Raw genomic sequence first — 18,403 nt, forward strand, 5'->3', positions numbered from 1 at the left:
CTATTATATTTATCTCTTAAATGTCACTACAGTCCATCCTCCATTATATGTAGTGCTACTGCTTTCATTTTAGACTGTCATTATTCTTAGAACCTTTTGTTGATGCATATAATATGCATAGAGAAAACTATAGATATGCCTTCACTCCAATGAATTCTCACTAAATGTGCATTCCCATGTAATCAGCACCCAGATCACAACACAGATTGCCAGTATCTTAGCTCCAGTGTCCTCCTCTTCTTATAATCTCTATCCCTTAAATAACATGTATTAGTTTTGCCTGTGTGTATATGTGTCCATATCTATATTTTATGTATGTATTATTGTATGTATTGTATATATATATATATACTTATATATGGAATATATTAATAGGGTCATAAATATGTACCATTTTGTGCTTCTTTCCTTTCTCCTAACATATATTTATGAGATTCATAAATATTGCTGTGTGTTGTGTTGGTCCGTTCATTCTTACTACTCTGCAGTATTTTCCTGTATGAATATATTAAATGAATTTATCTATTCTACTATTTAATGGGTATTTCAGTAGCTTCCAGTATACGACTAGTATCAGTAGTGCTGCTATGAGCATTCATGTTAATGTTGTTTGGTAAACATTTGCCTTTATTTCCTGTTGGGTGTGTGCCTAGGAGTGAAATTGCTGGTGGTAGGGTATGCATATGTTCACATTTAGTAGTTTAGGATTTTGAGGTTGGTTATGCTACTCTGGGCTCCCTTCCAGTCTATTTTCTGTTCTGCCACCAAAATGATTCTTTTCAAAGATCTGGTCTTGTCACTGCGTTTTTCCACTGTCATTAGATAAAATCCAGTGTCCTTTCTTAACATGGCATATTTGACTCAACAATTTGGTACTCCCTGTTTCTATAGCTTTATCTCCTCATGTCTATACTCATTCTCATTAATTTATAGTCTTCACTGCATATCCGAATAGTTCTAAGAATCTCTTGTGTGATGAAACATACCTACAGAGTTAGAATATTTTGGAGTGAGATCAGGTAGGTAACGTTGAAAAAGCCCCTTGGGTGATTCTGATAGCTAGTGTTGAAAAACCACTGTTCTCGTCATATCAAACAACTTTCAGTTTCTCAAATATAGCGGGCACTTACTTTAACAGTTCCATGCCTTTGGAAATGTTACCTGACCACAGTACTACTTGTCTTTTCTACCTTCTCTTCCTCTGAGACAGCCTTCAGTCTCCCTTCAACCAGGAGATATTTATACCCCTCTTCTCCAGTCCTGTACTATACGTTTGTGATATACATATGTATTTTATATTTACCACGCAGTGTTAACTATTAACTACTTGTGCAAGAAGATAGGCTCTTTTTTTTTTTTTTTTTTTTTTTTGTCGCATCTGCGGCATATGGAAGCCCCTGGCTAGGGATCAAACCCACACCAGCAGCTGTGACCCACACCACTGCAGTGACAATATCGAATCCTAACCAACTGCACCACAAGAGAACTCTGATAGATTTTTTATTTATATTCTAGAAACTTAACACATAGCAAGTTCAATTTATTATCCATCTTTCTCACTACAGTTAAAAAATGAAGTCCTCACAGAAACTAACACATTATAAATCAACTATACTTCAATTAAAAAATAAAATTAAAAAATTAAGTCCTCAAATATATTTAGAAATAGAGGAGAGTTTTTTTGTTATGTTTCACATCTTCTCATGGTCAGCCTACTAAAACATGGCTACAGCCTCAGATCCCAAAGGTCCAACCCTTTTCTTTTTGAGTAGAGGATAAGGGAAGAATGCAGTTTATGACTGGAGAGTGTGAGCCATCATGTGCTTTTGCCTTTCCAGATGTCTGCACAGTTAACACTAATTGGGCATAATGAAATAGGGTAGTAAAGCACATGATGAGCTAATTTATTACTTGTTCTGTTTTTGTGAAGAGAACATAAATGAAGGAAACTTAGGATGATTAAGTGAGAATGCCTGACAAAAAATTTATATTGCATTGGTATTTTTTAATAGGGTCTCATTTGTTTGCTGTTTTAGGTCTTGCTTCTCCATTTAAGCCTGTTATGGATACAAATTACTATTACTCAGGTTTGTAATATTAAAATCAAAATTTAGTAATATGTTGGGTTTTTAGGGATTTCATTTTTTCTCTCTCATTTTTATGCAGCTGTGGAAAGAAATAACTTGATGAGGTTATCCCAGAGCATTCCATTTACACCTGTGCCTCCAAGAGGTAAATCCAAAAAAGTAAAGAAATAAAAGGGAATTCGTATGTAGGTTTTAACTGTAATGTAGAACATGGGTGGTGACAGAGGAAGGATCACATTAAGAAATGTTAGTTTCATATAAATTTTAATCAACTCAATTACTTATAAGAGTCAGATATGTTTAAATAGAAGGAAGCATCAGAAGCAGTGGTGTGTTTTAATTCAGAAAAGATCTTGATCCATAGTTTAGTAAAAGAGGTGTTGATAAATTGATAGCACAGGATTTGTGGAACAGATCTGACCTGTGTCTTAAAAGTTTAACAAAAATGTTTAGAAGCCCAGTTGCTTTCAAAAATTTTTCTTGAAAATATTTATGATTTCAAAAATGCTTATCATTACTAAATATATGTGAAATTAGAGATATTACTAGACTCTTGATTTCTGTGTATTTCTTGCCCTAAAACTTTACCTGTGGCCTATAGAAGTTCTCAGGCTAGGAGTCGAATTGGAGCTGCAGCTGCCAGCCTACACCACAGCTACAGCAATGCCAGCTCCAAGCTACATCTGTGACCTACGCCACAGATCATGGCAACGCTAGATCCTTAACCCACTGAACAAGGCCAGGGATTGAACCCACATCATCGTGGATACTAGTTGGATGCCTTACTGCTGAGCCACATCAGGAACTCCACACTTCCTTTTATAAAACATCTTTTATTCCTTACTTAATCTTAACCAAAGATACCTCCCAATTTCTACCTTCTGATTTTTAGAGTCATACTTTGACCTTAAAATGTATCCATTCACGTTGCAGGTGAGCCTGTCACAGTGTATCGCTTGGAGGAGAGTTCTCCCAACATACTGAATAACAGCATGTCTTCTTGGTCACAGCTAGGCCTTTGTGCCAAAATAGAGTTTTTAAGTAAAGAGGAGATGGGAGGAGGTTTACGAAGAGCTGTCAAAGTACAGTGTACTTGGTCAGAGCATGATATCCTCAAATCAGGACATCTTTATATCATCAAATCTTTTCTTCCTGAGGTGGTTAACACATGGTCAAGTATTTATAAAGAAGATACAGTTCTGCATCTCTGTCTCAGAGTAAGTGCTAGTGAATGCATACAGTGACCTATATGCATTTGAGTTTCATGTTTTCACTTCTAAAGATAAAATTTTAACTATATGTTGAACAGGGGTTTCTTTTTTTCTATTCTGTAGGAAATTCAACAACAGAGAGCAGCACAAAAGCTTACATTTGCCTTCAACCAAATGAAACCCAAATCCATACCATATTCTCCAAGGTAAATCTTTAAAAATTTCTGAGATCTTTTACTATAATGTGGATTGCATTCTCTTTTGACCTCCATTATTGATGCTGAATATATCATTAGTTATACATTTCAAAGATCAATTAAAATTGTATTAACAAAACTACTAGTAATATATCTATCACTGTTTTTCATAAGGTTCCTTGAAGTTTTCCTGCTATATTGCCACTCAGCAGGACAGTGGTTTGCTGTGGAAGAATGTATGACTGGAGAATTTAGGAAATACAACAACAATAATGGTGATGAGATTATTCCAACTAATACACTGGAAGAGATCATGCTAGCCTTTAGCCACTGGACTTATGAATATACAAGAGGAGAGTTACTGGTACTTGATTTACAAGGTAAATTTATCAAAATATTGGTAAAAGGAAATTATGCAGTAGATTCTCACCTATTCTTGTGTTCTGAACAATACACAGAAATCTGCTCTTTTATAGATTGGTAAAATCTTCAGTCAGTAGAAGCCGTTATAAAAAGCAAGTTGATAATGGCCATAGTATATAGCTGTTAGGTCCCTGAAGAGTGGTATCTGGCTATCCTTAATTGTTATTTAGGTAATACATATGTTTTAAAGAGCAAAAACATGTGAAATGTGAAATCCCCTATTCTCTTTGTAGATGAATAGCCTGAGTTTTTTAAAGGTATAAAGGCCATTTCTTTAAAATAATAATAGGTATCTCTATCTCTATCTCCTGATGTTTGTGTAATCTATTACTGTGAACTAAACTGCCTAAATATTTAGGAATGAAAACAACCGTTTTATTTGCTTACACTTCTTTGGTTCGAGAATTTGGGGATGGGCTTATCTCTGCTGTCCACTTAGAGGGTTTAAATGGCTGGAAACTAATTTGGGCAGCTTGACTGGAGCCAAATGTCTTAGAACTCTGTTCACGGACAGCTGAATGCATCAGTTTTCCACCAAGTGATTTCTCCACATGGCTGGCGAGCTTGGACTTGCTTGTAGCATGGTAGTTTCAGGTAATTAGACTTCTTACATGACAACTGGCTTCCTCCAAAGAGAAAGCAGAAACTCTTAGGTCAGGCCCAGAATGAGCCCACATCGCTTCTGCCACATTTTACTGGTTAAGGATAGTAGTAAGGACAGCTCAGATTCGAGAGGTAGGGAATAGATTTTTTTAGCACTTGGGAGGTAGAGCAGCATGTGTACAGGGAGGTAAAAAACTGATCATAGCCATTTTTGTAGACTCTTTAATACATGTAAAAAAGAAAAAATTGTGGCTAGAAGAGAGCACATTTGCCTAGAGTAATGTCTATGTAGCTTCACAGCTGGGTCAAAGGAAAAGAGAGCAAGTTGCCAGCTCTGCCTGGATGGTACTTTCACTTACAGGTTCCATATTATTTTTTTTAAAGATCAGCTTTAATTTCAAATGTCAACATGGACAAGATTTCAAATCACATAAGAACAATTGTTTAGAATGCATATCACTTGATGTCTTTCATTATATAGATGCTCACAAATATAAATGATTTACTGAAAAGCAAACAGTTGGTATTGATTCTCAACATGTATTGTTAGGTGGGCCAATCCATCTTAAAGCATGCATTGGCAGTGAAGCCAAATGGATTTTGTCTGAACTGTTAATTAAAAGATGGCAGTTATTTTTAATAAGCAGGGTAATTGTGATGTTCTCTACAAAATTAGTATGTTCATGGAACCATTTCTTCATAGAGATATTTTAGGAAATTACTGCAAACAAGTTAAATAATATAGAAATACATAAGGAACAAATGTTCCCATCTTGACTATTTCTCTACCTTTGTGAAGACAATACACAATTTTCCCCCCTTATTTCTGATCATTTTGTGTTGTGGTTTTCTTGCAACTGTAATCACGCTATGTGTGTGTATGTTTCACTTTTTTTTTTTTTCCCTACCCTACATTACATCATGGGCATCTTTTCAGTCATTATTGGTAAATCTGAATCATTCCTTTTAATAGCTATAGTATGGAGGTATGGCATCATTCTCATACTCTGTTGTAAAACAGTCACCCCATTTTTAGTTTTTAGAGATGAGTGCAATTTTAGCAGTGAATGCCAGGTTGTTTTTCTTTTTTTTTTTTTCATTTTCTTTTTGTCTTTCTTTTTTAGGGCCGAACTGGTAGCATGTAGAGATTCCCAGGCTAGCGTTCTAATTGGAGCTATAGCCAATGGCCTATGCCAGAGCCACAGCAACGCCAGATCTAAGCCTCATCTGCAACCTATACCACAGCTTACGGCAATGCCGGATCCTTAACCCACTGAGCACAGCCAGGGGGCCAGGGATCAAACCCACAACCTCATGGTGCCTAGTCAGGTTCATTAACCACTGAGCCATGACAGGAACTCCACTAGGTTATTTTTCTAAAAGACGGTAGGAATTCCTACTCAGCACTGTGGTGAATACTTATTTCTTTACCATCTCTCCAGTAGTGAGTAACTGAATATTCTTTTTCTTTGCTTTCCTAGGGCTGAACATGAAGCATATGCAGGTTTCCAGGCCAGAGGTTGAATTGGAGCTACAGCTGCCAGCCACAGCATTGCCAGATCCGAGCCACGTCTGCAACCTACACTACAACTCATGGCAATGCCAGATCCTTAACCCATTGAGTGAGGCCAGGGTTCAAACCTGCAACCTCATGGTTCCTAGTCGGAGTGTTTCCATTGCACTGCAGTGGGAACTTCTGATTGTTCTTAATCTTTGCTAATCTGAATAGAGACTTAGTTCTAGTTTTAATTCTAGTTTTTTCTATTGTGGAATTCTAACCATTTTGTTAGATTTAATTCTAATGGGTTGAATATTTTATAATTATTCAAGTATCAGTAGTTTATTCTTTATATGAGAGAATAAATGAGAGAAACTAAAAGATTGAACCACACTTTAAGAGTTGCCATCATGGCTCAAGTCAGTTAAGGACCCAACATTGTCTCTCTGAGGATGTGGGTTTGTTCAGTGGGTTACAGATCCAGTATTACTGCAGGTTGTGTAGATAGTAGATACGGCTCAGATCTGGTGTTGCCATAGCTATTGCATAGGGCTGCAGCTATAGCTCTCATTTAACCCCTAGTCCAAGAAATTCCACATGCTGTAGGTGTGGCAGTAAAAAGATTTTTTTAAAAAAACCATACTTTAAATACCTCTGGAGAGGACTGGAGGTGAAGGAAGAGGTTCACAATCTTATTCTATATATGTAATCTGAATCTTGCAAGAAGATGTATTCATATGTTAGTCTGTAATTTTAAAAAATTCAAAACACTTTTTAAATGGCCTCTAGGTTATGCCGCATGTACCTAATTGTTCTTTGCCAACTAAGGTGAAATAAGGGCAGATTGTGAATAGGGGATAATTTGCTTGCAGCCTTGACTGTGTTGTTCAGAAATTGTTGTCATCAGGAGGTTACATGCCTACCTACTTTGACATTCAACTGTTGTTCATGTCTTAGGAACTGTTTGTTCCTGGTGCAGTTGTGGGCGTGGGCAAAAGTCAAGCTGTAAAATATCAAGAGAAAAACTATACTCTGGAATAATTTAACATTTTGTAATGGTTGGTGATTCTATAGACTCTCATGACTTTATTTTATGTCAATATTTCTGACATATAATATAAATTATCTTTTTTATATATACATATAAAGGCGTGGGTGAAAATTTGACTGATCCTTCTGTGATAAAGGCAGAAGAAAAGAGGTAAGTTTTAGTAATTTCATTAAGACATGCTTTTATAATTTTTACTTCTACATTTCTGTTTGCCTTAACTTTTTTTTGAACTACCCATTCCACAGATCCTGTGATATGGTTTTTGGCCCAGCAAATCTAGGAGAAGATGCAATAAAAAACTTCAGAGCAAAACATCATTGTAATTCTTGCTGTAGAAAGCTTAAACTTCCAGGTGAGCATTTTCTTAATCGGTATAATATATAAATTGTTGGCAAAATTGATTACTACAGAACTTCATAAAGCCAGAGGCACAAATACATATTTTTGGTTATAAATGGATCTATGCTTTCTTTCATTACTTATAAAAACACAAAATTCATTCATTTAATATGTATCTGTTGGATGCCAGGAATTAGCAGATTTACCTAAAACAGAAAGATAAATAGATTTTCAAGTTAGCCTGAAAAGTTGGGGAAAGTATTCCATGGAATAGGAACAGGAACTGCAGATACAGTCTCTCATGATAGTAATTTTATATTTGAAGAATTACATGTTATTATTGAATTATAGATTATATCATAAATCAGTGATTCTTATTACTCTTTGGTATGCATCAGAATCCCCTGTTGAACTTTTTCAAAATTACAGGTTCCTGGCATTTACCCCTGAGCTATATTTTTAAAATCCATTTCATTATGATCAATAATGTAGTAGTTAAGAGCTTGGACCTGGGAGCTAGATTGTAAGGCCTCAGTGAGTACCTGCATTTTAGAGGTTTGTTGTTTTTTGAATGGAGAATTGAAAGAGTTGATATTTGTGAAGTACTTAAAACAGTCCCAGACACATGATAAGCATGCTAATGATACTGTTTTCACAATTTTTTAAATTGTTCATTGTTAACAGAAATTTGGGTTTTGTTTTTGTATATTGACCTTGTATCCAGTGTCCTTGCTAAACTCACTTGGTTCTAAGAGGTTTTGTTTGTTTTTTGTTTGTAAATTGCTTAGAATTTTCTGTGTACACAATAGAGACAGTTTTATTAATTCCTTTCCAGCCTATATCCCATTTATTTCTTTTTCTTGACTTTGCACTGGCAAAGAATTCCAATACAAGACTGATTAGGAATAATGAGAGTAGACATCTTTCACTCCTCATTTCTTGAAGATGCTTATCCTAAATGGACATTGAGTTTGTCAGATGTTTTTTCTGCATCTGTTTATTTGATCATTTGGTTTTTCTTCCTTAATCTATTAGTATTGTATTACATTGATAGATTTTTTTAAATGTTGAATCAGGAGTTGTAGTGGCTCAGCACATTAAGAACCTACTATAGTGTCCATGAGGATCCTGGTTCGATCCCTGGCCTTGCGCATTGGGTTAAGGATCCAGCATTGCCATAAGCTGCAGCATAGGTCACAGATGTGGCTTGGGTCTGATGTTGCTGTGGCTATGGCATAGACCTTGCAGCCCCTAGCCTGGGAACTTCTATATGCCCCAAGTGTGGCTGTAAAAAGAAAAAAAAAGTTGGACCAGTCTTGCATTCCTAAGACAAACTCTACTTTGTCATGATATATAATCTTTTTATGTATTGTTGGATCAATTTTTTGATATTTTGTTGATTTTTATATCTATGTTCATAAAGGATATTGGTCTATGGGTTTGTTTTTTTTCTTGTACTATCTTTGTCTTGGTTGGTGTGGCGATAATACTGACCTTAAAAATAGTTGGGGAGTTCCTGTCGTGGCTCAGTGGTTAACGAATCCAACTAGGAACCATCAGGTTGCAGGTTCCATCCCTGGCCTTGCTCAGTGGGTTAAGGATCCGGTGTTGCCATGAGCTGTGGTGTAGGTTGCAGATGTGGCTCGGATCCTGCGTTGCCATGGCTCTTGTGTAGACTGGTGTCTACAGCTCCAATTTGATCCGTGGGAGCGGCCTTAGAAAAGACAAAAGACCAAAAAAAAAAAAAAAAATTGGAAGTCTTTATACCTCTTCTGTTTTGGGGAATTGATTGTATGGAATTGATATTAGCCCCACTTTATATATGTATGTAATGTGTATGTGTGTGTGTGTATATATATTTTTTTTCTTTTGTCTTTTTAGGGCCACAACCACAGCATGTGGAAGTTCCCAGGATAGGGGTCATATCGGAGCTATGGCTGCCACCCTACAACACAGACATAGCAACGCCACACCTGAGCCGCATCTGTGACCTATACCACAGCTCACCAGATCCTTAACCCACTGAGCAAGGCCAGGGATCAAACCCGCAACCTCATGGTTCCTAGTCGGATTTGTTAACCACTGAGCCACCACGGGAACTCCTTGAGGCCTTTTTCCTAATAAAACAGTGCTATAAATTTTCCTCTTCTAATCATGTTACTGCACCCCATACATTTTGGTATGTTTTATTTTTGGGGTTTTTTAAAAATATTTCTTACTTCCCTTGAAATTTCCTCTTTGACCTATGGATTACTTACAGGTGTCTTTTTTAGTTGTCAAGTATTTGAAGTTTTCCTGCTACTTTTCTGTTACTGATTTCTTGTTTAATTCCATTATGGTAAGAGAACATACTTTTGTATAATTTAAATTTTTTTTTTTAATTAACTTTAAAAAGATAGTCTCCGGAGTTCCTGTTGTGGCTCAGCAGGTTACAGACCCTTGTAGTATTCATGACGACATGGGTTCGATTCCTGGCCTCACTAAGTGGGTTAAAGATCCAGCATTGCCATAGCTGTGGTGTAGATCGCAGACAGGGCTCAGATCTGGTGTTGCTGTACCTGTGGCATAGGGCAACAGCTGCAGCTCCGATGCAACCCCTAGCCTGAGAACTTCCGTATGCTGCAGTATGACCCTAAAAAGCAAAAAAGAAAGAAAGAAAAGATAGTTTCTAGTGAATGTTGAACACATGCTTGAAGAGAATATTCTTTTGTTGGATGGAGTAATCTACCAATGTTAATGAAGGGAAGTTTTTTGGTAGTGTTCAGGTTTTTTATATTCTTGATGATTTTGTGTGCACTTATTACTTACAAAAGGGATCTCTAAGTATATTTGTCTATTTTTCTTTCAATTTTGTCATTTTTTTCTTGCCTGTATTTTGGAGGGTTTTTTTTTTAGGTACGTGCAGATTTACAGTTGCTCTAACTTCTTAGTGATTTGATTTTTATCATTATAGAATGCCATGGCAATTATCCTTGTTCTGAAGTTTGCTTTGTCTGATAGTAACAAGAGTGATTTCATCATTCTTTTTATCTATATATGTTAATTATATTTAAAGTAGTTTTCTTATAGATAGCATATAGTTAGTTCCTAGGTTTAATTTGTTTCTTTTTTGAAATCTAAATAAAAATTTCCATCTTTTAATTGTTGTCTTAGACCCTTTTTACTTAATTTAATTATTGATAAGGTTAGATTTTAATCTACTGTTTTATTGGTTTCTGATTGATGTTTCTGGGTTTTTTTTTCCCCCCCTCTCTGTTTTGGTATTCTGTTTTATATTTATGTTTAGATTTTTAGTGGTTGTTCTTAATTTCCCTGACTTAAGAATGTGTGTGTGTGTTGCTTTTCTTCCTAAAGGGTATTTTCACTGCATCTAGAGTTTTAGGTTGACCCTTCTTTTAGCACTTAAAAAATATTTTGCTCTCTTCTGGCCTGGTATTTCAAATAACAACTCCACAGTCATTTGATTGTTCTTCCCTTATATGCAATGTGTCATTATAATTTAACTCCTTTCAAGATTTATTCTTTATTTTTGGTTTTGAGCAGTTTGATTCTGTTATGTCTAATAGTGGCTTTCTTTAAGTTTATCCTATTTCAGCTTTACTAAGCTTCTTGAATTTGCAAGTTAGACTTTTTTCAAATTAGGGGAATTTTTAGCTGTTTGTCAGATATTTGTTCTGCACGTGTCTCTTTATCTCTTTTTGGGCTCTCATTAAAAGAACATTAAACTTTTTGATATTGTCACCTGGGAATTTGTGGCTCTGATTACTTCCTTAGAAATTAATTTTTCTCTTGTTCGTGTATTGGGTTATTTCTGTTGATTTACACATTCACTGACTCTTCATTCTTTATTTCTACAATCTGTTATTAAGCCCATGCACTGAATTTTTTCTTTTTTTTTTTTTTTTGTCTTTTTGTTCTTTCTTGGGCCACTCCTGTGGCATATGAAGGTTCCCAGGCTAGGGGTCGAATCAGAGCTGTAGCTGCAGGCCTACACCAGAGCCACAGCAACGCAGGATCCAAGCCACGTCTGCAACCTACACCACAGCTCACAGCAACGACGGATCCTTAACCCACTGAGCAAGGCCAGGGATCGAATCCGCAACCTCATGGTTCCTAGTTGGATTCATTAACCACCGTGCCACAATGGGAACTCCCTGAATTTTTTATTTCAATTATATTTTTCAGTACTATAATTTGCTTTGGGTTCTTTTTATACTGATTATTTCTCTGCTAAAAACTTGTTTTTTCATTCAAGTTTATATGCCCTATGTCATGGAGTATGGTTATAGTAGCTAGTTTAAAGTATTTGATTATTCTATGTCTAGGTAATCTTGGAATTGACATCTCTTGGTTGTCTTTTTCTTTGAGAATCTTTTTTTTTTTTATCTTTTTCTTTCTGGCCACTCTGCAGCATATGGAGTTCCTGGGCCAGGGTCCAAGATCCAGGCTGCAGTTGCAATTTATGCCACAGCTGTGGAAATACCAGATCCTTAACCCACTGTGCCAGGCTGGGGATTGAACCTGTGTGTTGGCACTACAGAGATGCCACTGATCCATTGTACAACAGCAGGAACTCCTCACTGAGAACTTTGAGATGATCTTTGGTATCTCTGCTAATTTTAGAATATGTCCTGGATATTTTGAATATCATGTTATGAGATTTGGGAGTCTTAGGAAAAAGAGCCCTAGAAGAATCACCTTATACCATCTCCCACATAACCCTCATCACACTGTTTTTTTTCTTCAAAGCATTTTTTTTTTTTTTCAGGGCCGCAGGTGCAGCATATGGAAGTTTCCAGGCCATTTGTCAAATTGATGGTCTCTGCCACAGTCACAGAAACACCAGACCTGAGCCGAATCTGTGACCTGCACCACAGTTCACAGCAACTCCAGATCCTTAACCCACTGAGCAAGGCCAGGGATTGAACCTGCATCCTCATGGCTACTAGTTGGGTTCATTTCCACCAAGCCACAATAGAAACTCCTCTTTCAAAGCATTTGTTCCTATTTAAAATTTGTCATTTTTCTATTTTTTTTTTCACCAAGATTATAAGCTCCATGAGAACAGGGACTTCATGAACAACTACATGAGTTGACTCAGAGTGTAATAATTACTTGTTGAATGATTTCATTTTTATCAGTATAAATTTTGTGCTTTTGAATATATAACAACTTTGTAGAATATAGATCTGGCATATTTAGAGGAAAATTGAGTTAGAAAGTGTTCTTGATTTTTTTTTTTTTTTTAAATTTCAATGCAGTACTGACTCTTTTTTTTCTTTTTTTGTTGGGGGTGGTGAATATAGATCTGAAGAGGAATGACTATACACCTGATAAAGTTATATTTCCTCAGGATGAACCTTCTGATTTGACTCTTCAGCCTGGAAATTCCACCAAAGAATCAGAATCAACTAATTCTGTTCGTCTGATGTTATAATATTACTGAATCATTGGTTTTGCCTACACCTCACAAAAATGTTACTGTGTCACTTTTCCTTTAAGAGGGAATTGTTTGGTAATATAAGTGTGTCCTAATTGAATATGCTGAATCTGGCACAGTTGAAAGGTCAATATTCTTTTGACCTGATTAAACTAGTCAGAAACTCACTATAGGATACAGCTGGCAGCTGTTAAATTTTAAAGGTAAAGAAAAATTCATATTTATAACTTTTTAAAGGGCTCTTTTTAACAGAGGATTTCATTTGACTTTGTTCTGATGAGGGTAACACCCTCACTTCATGTGGTGCAATACCATTAACCAAAGTTAGGTGTCCGTGCATATTTTATTGGCAGCTGGTTTACTGCCATTCAGCTAGTGAGATAAAGAAATCACCCAGTCTTTTGGTTAAATGGCAGTCAGACGTCTTCCTCAGTGTGTTTTAGTGTGTTCAGTGATGATGTCCCTAGTCCCCAGCTAGATGCTTCTTGGCCGTGGGAAAGGAGATGGCTTGTTACAATTCTAGATCTACAGGGATATAGGAAGCCCAAGGTGAAAAGCATTTTCCAAGGGGGACTTTATGAATCAGGGTTAGGCTCCTATTTAAAAGATAGAGCCAGGTTTTTGTTAAATAGAGCCCAAATTGTGCAAAAGTATTAGTTGTTTTTGTTTTTTTTTTTAAACTTTGTTTTATCAAGTCACTGTTATGTAGAAGAAAGCCATGGTAGACTGGTATAAATGTAAATATGTCAAAGGAGAAACTCACTGTTCAAGAGAAGTTACCTTGTGAGAAAAGTTAAAGTGCTTTTTTCCCTATCTAATGACAACTTGGAAGTTACATACTTCTCAAAAGATTTTATTGACCAGTATATCAAATCAGAATGTAAACATGAATTCTTGCATATATTAAAAATTGTGTAGGAACATCCGAACATGAATACTATTTGTGGTACTTAAGAAATGGATTATCATTATGTGATGTCGGGAGATTGCAATGCAACTTTATGCCAATAAAATGTAATTTAACTGCCCCAGATATTGTTGAATACTCAACGAAAAGAAAAGCTTTCATCTCTCTGAAGTTTTATGCTTTGATTTTTTTTCTTTCTTTATCTTTTTGTTTTTCCCTAGGTACTAATTTTCATTTTAATTTGAGAGGGAGCAGTGTAAATCTTACTTGTATTCAGTAGTGTATCTCATAGATACAGACAAGGCAAGAGATAAGCTCTTCAAATAGTGTTTAATATTGATGGGGGGAGAGAAAAAGTGTATTAAAGATATTATACTATATACATTTTGTATATCATTAAATCTTTAAAAGAAATTAAATAAATTTATTCTTGTTTACAGATGTTTTAGTGACTTTATTCTGAAAAATTATTATTTTCAGTGTTAACTTTTTTTCAGAATATCAGTTTTTTCAAATGAACCATTCATACACGTAGGCATTTTGATCTCCAGTCCTACACAATTTTTAAAGTGTTCTTGATTTCTTGTTGTGTCTTTATTTTTGGATCTGTTTCTTATTATATTAGAAAACAAGGTTATGCATTGTCTATTGGTATTTAATTTTTTGTTGATTATTTTCACATGATAATATTAATAGTTGAACATTTACTTAGTACTTTCCATATATCCTTAATCCTTCTAACAATACTTTTAATCCATTCTAATAATCCTTTAATCCTTCTAACAATCTTGTGAAATAGGTGTTAGTATTATCCTGTTATGCTGATTTGAAGATCAAGGCATTAGGTAAAGTAACTTCCCTGGGATTTTTATACTCAGTAACAGCACTGGAATTTGAACCTAGGCAAACATGCTTTTTATCTATGCTTTTAAACCCCAGGTTATACTGACTTGCAAGCATAGTGATCATTAATGGTTTCCATACCAGTTCCTGGTCACTTTTCTAAAACAAATCTACTCCATTAACTTTTTGGTTAATTCTAGAAAGAAACAGTTTAACCTGAGTATGACTTTTCTCATTCCAAAGAAATGTTGTCTTTCTTTAGATTACATAAATTCATCATTATTACTCTGCACTCTGAAACCAGGTTTGCTTTAATCTCTTTGACTTCTTTTTAGTCTCATCCTACTGAGGACAGAACTCTGCCTCTTTAGCAAATTACTTTATAAAACATCTTCTGCAGGTGTTCTCTAATATGCCTCCCTCGGTCTGGCATATGTGAACCACTACTACTTTAAAAGTAATGCTTTTTTTTTTTTTTTTTTTTGGTCTTTCTACCTTTTCTAGGGCTGCTCCCATGGCATATGGAGATACCTAGGCGAGGGGTCTAAGCAGAGCCTTAGCCACCGACCTATGCCAGAGCCACAGCAACACCAGATCCAAGCCGCGTCTGCAACCTACACCACAGCTCATGGAAACACCGGATCCTTAACCCACTGAGCAAAGCCAGGGATTGAACCCTCAACCTCATGTTTCTTAGTCGGATTCATTAACCACTGCGCCACGACAGGAACTCCAAAAGTAATGCATTTTTATTGTTTTAGAACATATGAAAACAATTTTAAATGTAAAGAAAAGTGTAATTACCCTATTTTTCCACCTTTAAGGTGAACTGTTTTGCTTTCATAGTTATCGTCTGTCTTTTTACTACACTAAACAATTCACAGAGCAAAGTACCTTTGGGATTTTTCACTCCCATAGCACCCACTACCTTATATATGTGTGCTTTGTGATAGGTATTCCCTAAAGCTAATTGAATTTTTAAATGTTTTTCTACAGTATTAAACTTTCTTTCTCTTGAGGAAGATTAAAATGACACCATCTTATGTATTTAAGTAGACAGGGCAGGAGCACCCACTAAGTAGCTGTATATCACTTATAAGACAAATCAAACACTTATTTGCAGGAAGGAGTGTATCTGTGGGCAGGTATCTTTATGATTCTCTTCATTTACCATGTCTGTTTTGATTGTTTCCAAGCTAAGTTTCACATAAAGCATATGTATTTGAGGAACTTAAATCCTCAGGTCCATGACACTTAGCACCTAGTTAAATACTCCGTAATTATGTATTACAATAAAACTGATCACTGTGTATCTCTCAAAAACTAGATTGTATGTATTACCAACTAAGAGCTGTCTTATTTTTGTATTTCCCTTAGTGCCTTGCTGGAGCTTGTAGCATTGAATTAGGTACTTGATAAGTAATGTGTTGAAGGAAGTATGACAGACTGTTTCCATTGTTCGGTCATCTGTGAACTTTTTCTTAGGAAAAACCCTACGGTTTTTCTGATCCTCTTTGGAATATATTTTCCTTCTTCTGGGCTCCCTGGAAATTCATCAAAGTAGAGGTTGTTCCTGGGGTCCTTAGTGGGCATCAGAATTGGGTGGAAGAGGATGTGATTACTGAGAAAAACTACATGTGCCAGCTCATTGTAAACAGCACCTTTCAGTAGCGTACTTTCAAGCACATTTAGCTCTCTCCTTATTTGTTTTTCCCTTGGAATTTCTATACAGTCTTGCATCATGGACTTGACTTTATATTTAATTCTAAATGTTTTAGTATGTTTCTAAACACAAGAACTGTGGTGTCTTCACACCTAAAAAATTAAGTTACTTAATATCAAATAATGTGATTCTTGAAAATAATTTTTTTATAATTTGCTTAGATCAGGACTCAGATACATGTATCTTATAAGATATATCTTTTCCATATATAGTAGTTGCTTGATTTGTCTTTAAAGTCTCTTTCAACATATAGGTTTTTTAATATATAAAAGCCAGCTTGTTTGTTCTAAAAGGTTTTACTGATTATTTCCTTAGGTGTCACTATGTTTCTCTTTCCTATATATGTCGTAAACTGTTGTTAGGTATAGAGGCTGAGATTTGAGGTTGATTTTTTTTTTTTTCTTTTTTTTTTTCTCTTGGACAAGAATGCTTCACTGGTGGTGGTATATACATCCCCTAGGAAACACAGGTCTGGTTGTCTTTTTGATGGTCATTGCCAAGATGTATTAATTAGATCATTGGTTCTCAGAGTGGACCATAGACCCTGAGGTTCCCAGGACTCTTTCATGGGGTCTACAAAGTTAAAACTTCTCATAATTCTAAGTTATTATTTGCCTTTTTCAGTGTGTTGAAAAGTTTTATTGGTGGGCAAAACTGCTGGTACCTTAGCAAGAGTCAAGGCAGTAGCACCATACTGTACTAGTCTTCATTATAGTTTTCATCTTTATACCACAGTTTTTTTTTTTTTAAAGAAGTCTTTCATTTAAAATATCTTTAATGAAGTAGTAAGTTAATTCTTAATCTTGACCTTTGAAAACATGTCTTTAATATTATGTGGAACAAAATAAGAAGTATGCATAAAGCACTTTTGCTGCATAATAAAGTGGTCATTATTTTAAGGAAAGACAGTTAAGTAGTTGTGTGAGTTATAAACTGAACTAGTCACTTTTTTCATTGAACGTTTCTGTTTGAAAGTGACTAGCAGGCAAACCAGGATTATTCAGACTCGAGTGTTTGGCAGAAGACTAAGAGTACTTGTTAAGGCTAAAATTTGAGCTTTCAAGAGCAAGTTGGAAGTTTGGAAAGTTTGCATCTTAGCACAATAGCATCATAACTTCCTAGTACTTTTCTAATAAAATCGTTGTTGATAATTTATAATGAAATGTGTCAACCTTTGGATGATCTACAAAACCAATATTCTTCAAATACTCTACGCATGGATTACAGAATGGTGTGTGAGTGAAAGGTCTAGCAGAGTAGAAGATTATAGGGTTTCAGATGCTACACTGCAGCTGACCTTTAGGAAACCACCATTGTCCAGTTTTGGTATTTTCTCAAATAAGCCTATCCACGGCTTTCTAAAAAAACTGTTAAAATATTCCTTCCCATACTAAGCCAGACAAATCAAGACAGTGTGTTACGGCTTATAGATCAATAAAATAGAACTAAGTCCAGGAGTGTATGATTAATTGAGGTTCAACAAGAGTGCTTGAACAGCTCAGTGAGGGAAGAAGAGTCTTTTCATTAAAATGTGTTGGGATAACTAGATACCCACATTTAAAATAATGACGTTGAACCTGTACCTCACATCATATACCAATGTCAAGTCAAAATGGATTGAAAACCTAAATGCCAGAGCCTAAATCGGAAAACTCTTAAAAAGAAAATATAAAGGTGACCTTTGATTAGGTATTAGTTTCTCATATATGGCACCAACAGCAAAGTCAATGAAATAAAAAGTATATATATTGAACTTAATAAAAATTTTTAAATTTTAATTAAATTTTAATTAATTTTTAATTCCAAGTACACCATCAGCAGAGAAAAGACAACTCTCAGGGTGGGAGGAAAATTTTGCAATATATCTGATAAAGCATTTGTATCAAGAACTTACAACTCAACCATAAGAAGACAGATTATATGACAGCAGTTTTAATCCTCTGTATGTTTATACATAAGAGAAATGAAAATATCTATACAAAACCTTGTTATAATAGCCAAAAAGCAGAAGCAAGGCATGTCCAGTGGCTCTATAGGTTAATAAAATATGATGTATCCCAAAATAGAATACGGTCTAGCTA

At 35.4% G+C, this 18,403-nt stretch overlaps 1 protein-coding gene across 4 annotated transcripts in view; it reads left to right on the forward strand.

Moving 5' to 3' along the window:
- Positions 1-14,197, forward strand: part of TRPM7 (transient receptor potential cation channel subfamily M member 7) — a 104,135-nt gene extending 89,938 nt beyond the window's left edge. For 2 of the 4 annotated variants that reach the window (XM_021095614.1, XM_021095609.1), the window contains exons 32-39: positions 2,037-2,087; positions 2,167-2,232; positions 3,021-3,304; positions 3,422-3,504; positions 3,670-3,875; positions 7,169-7,220; positions 7,316-7,422; positions 12,716-14,190. In XM_021095614.1, the coding sequence (XP_020951273.1) occupies positions 2,037-2,087; positions 2,167-2,232; positions 3,021-3,304; positions 3,422-3,504; positions 3,670-3,875; positions 7,169-7,220; positions 7,316-7,422; positions 12,716-12,846 (980 nt within the window). In that variant the 3' untranslated portion in view covers positions 12,847-14,190. Of the gene's footprint in view, positions 1-2,036; positions 2,088-2,166; positions 2,233-3,020; positions 3,305-3,421; positions 3,505-3,669; positions 3,876-7,168; positions 7,221-7,315; positions 7,423-12,715 lie in introns of all 4 variants that reach the window. The other 2 variants (XM_003121515.4, XM_013993003.1) reach the window with 2 other exon arrangements.

The sequence above is a fragment of the Sus scrofa genome, chromosome 1 (genome assembly GCF_000003025.6).
Source record: "Sus scrofa isolate TJ Tabasco breed Duroc chromosome 1, Sscrofa11.1, whole genome shotgun sequence".
NCBI lineage: Eukaryota > Metazoa > Chordata > Mammalia > Artiodactyla > Suidae > Sus > Sus scrofa.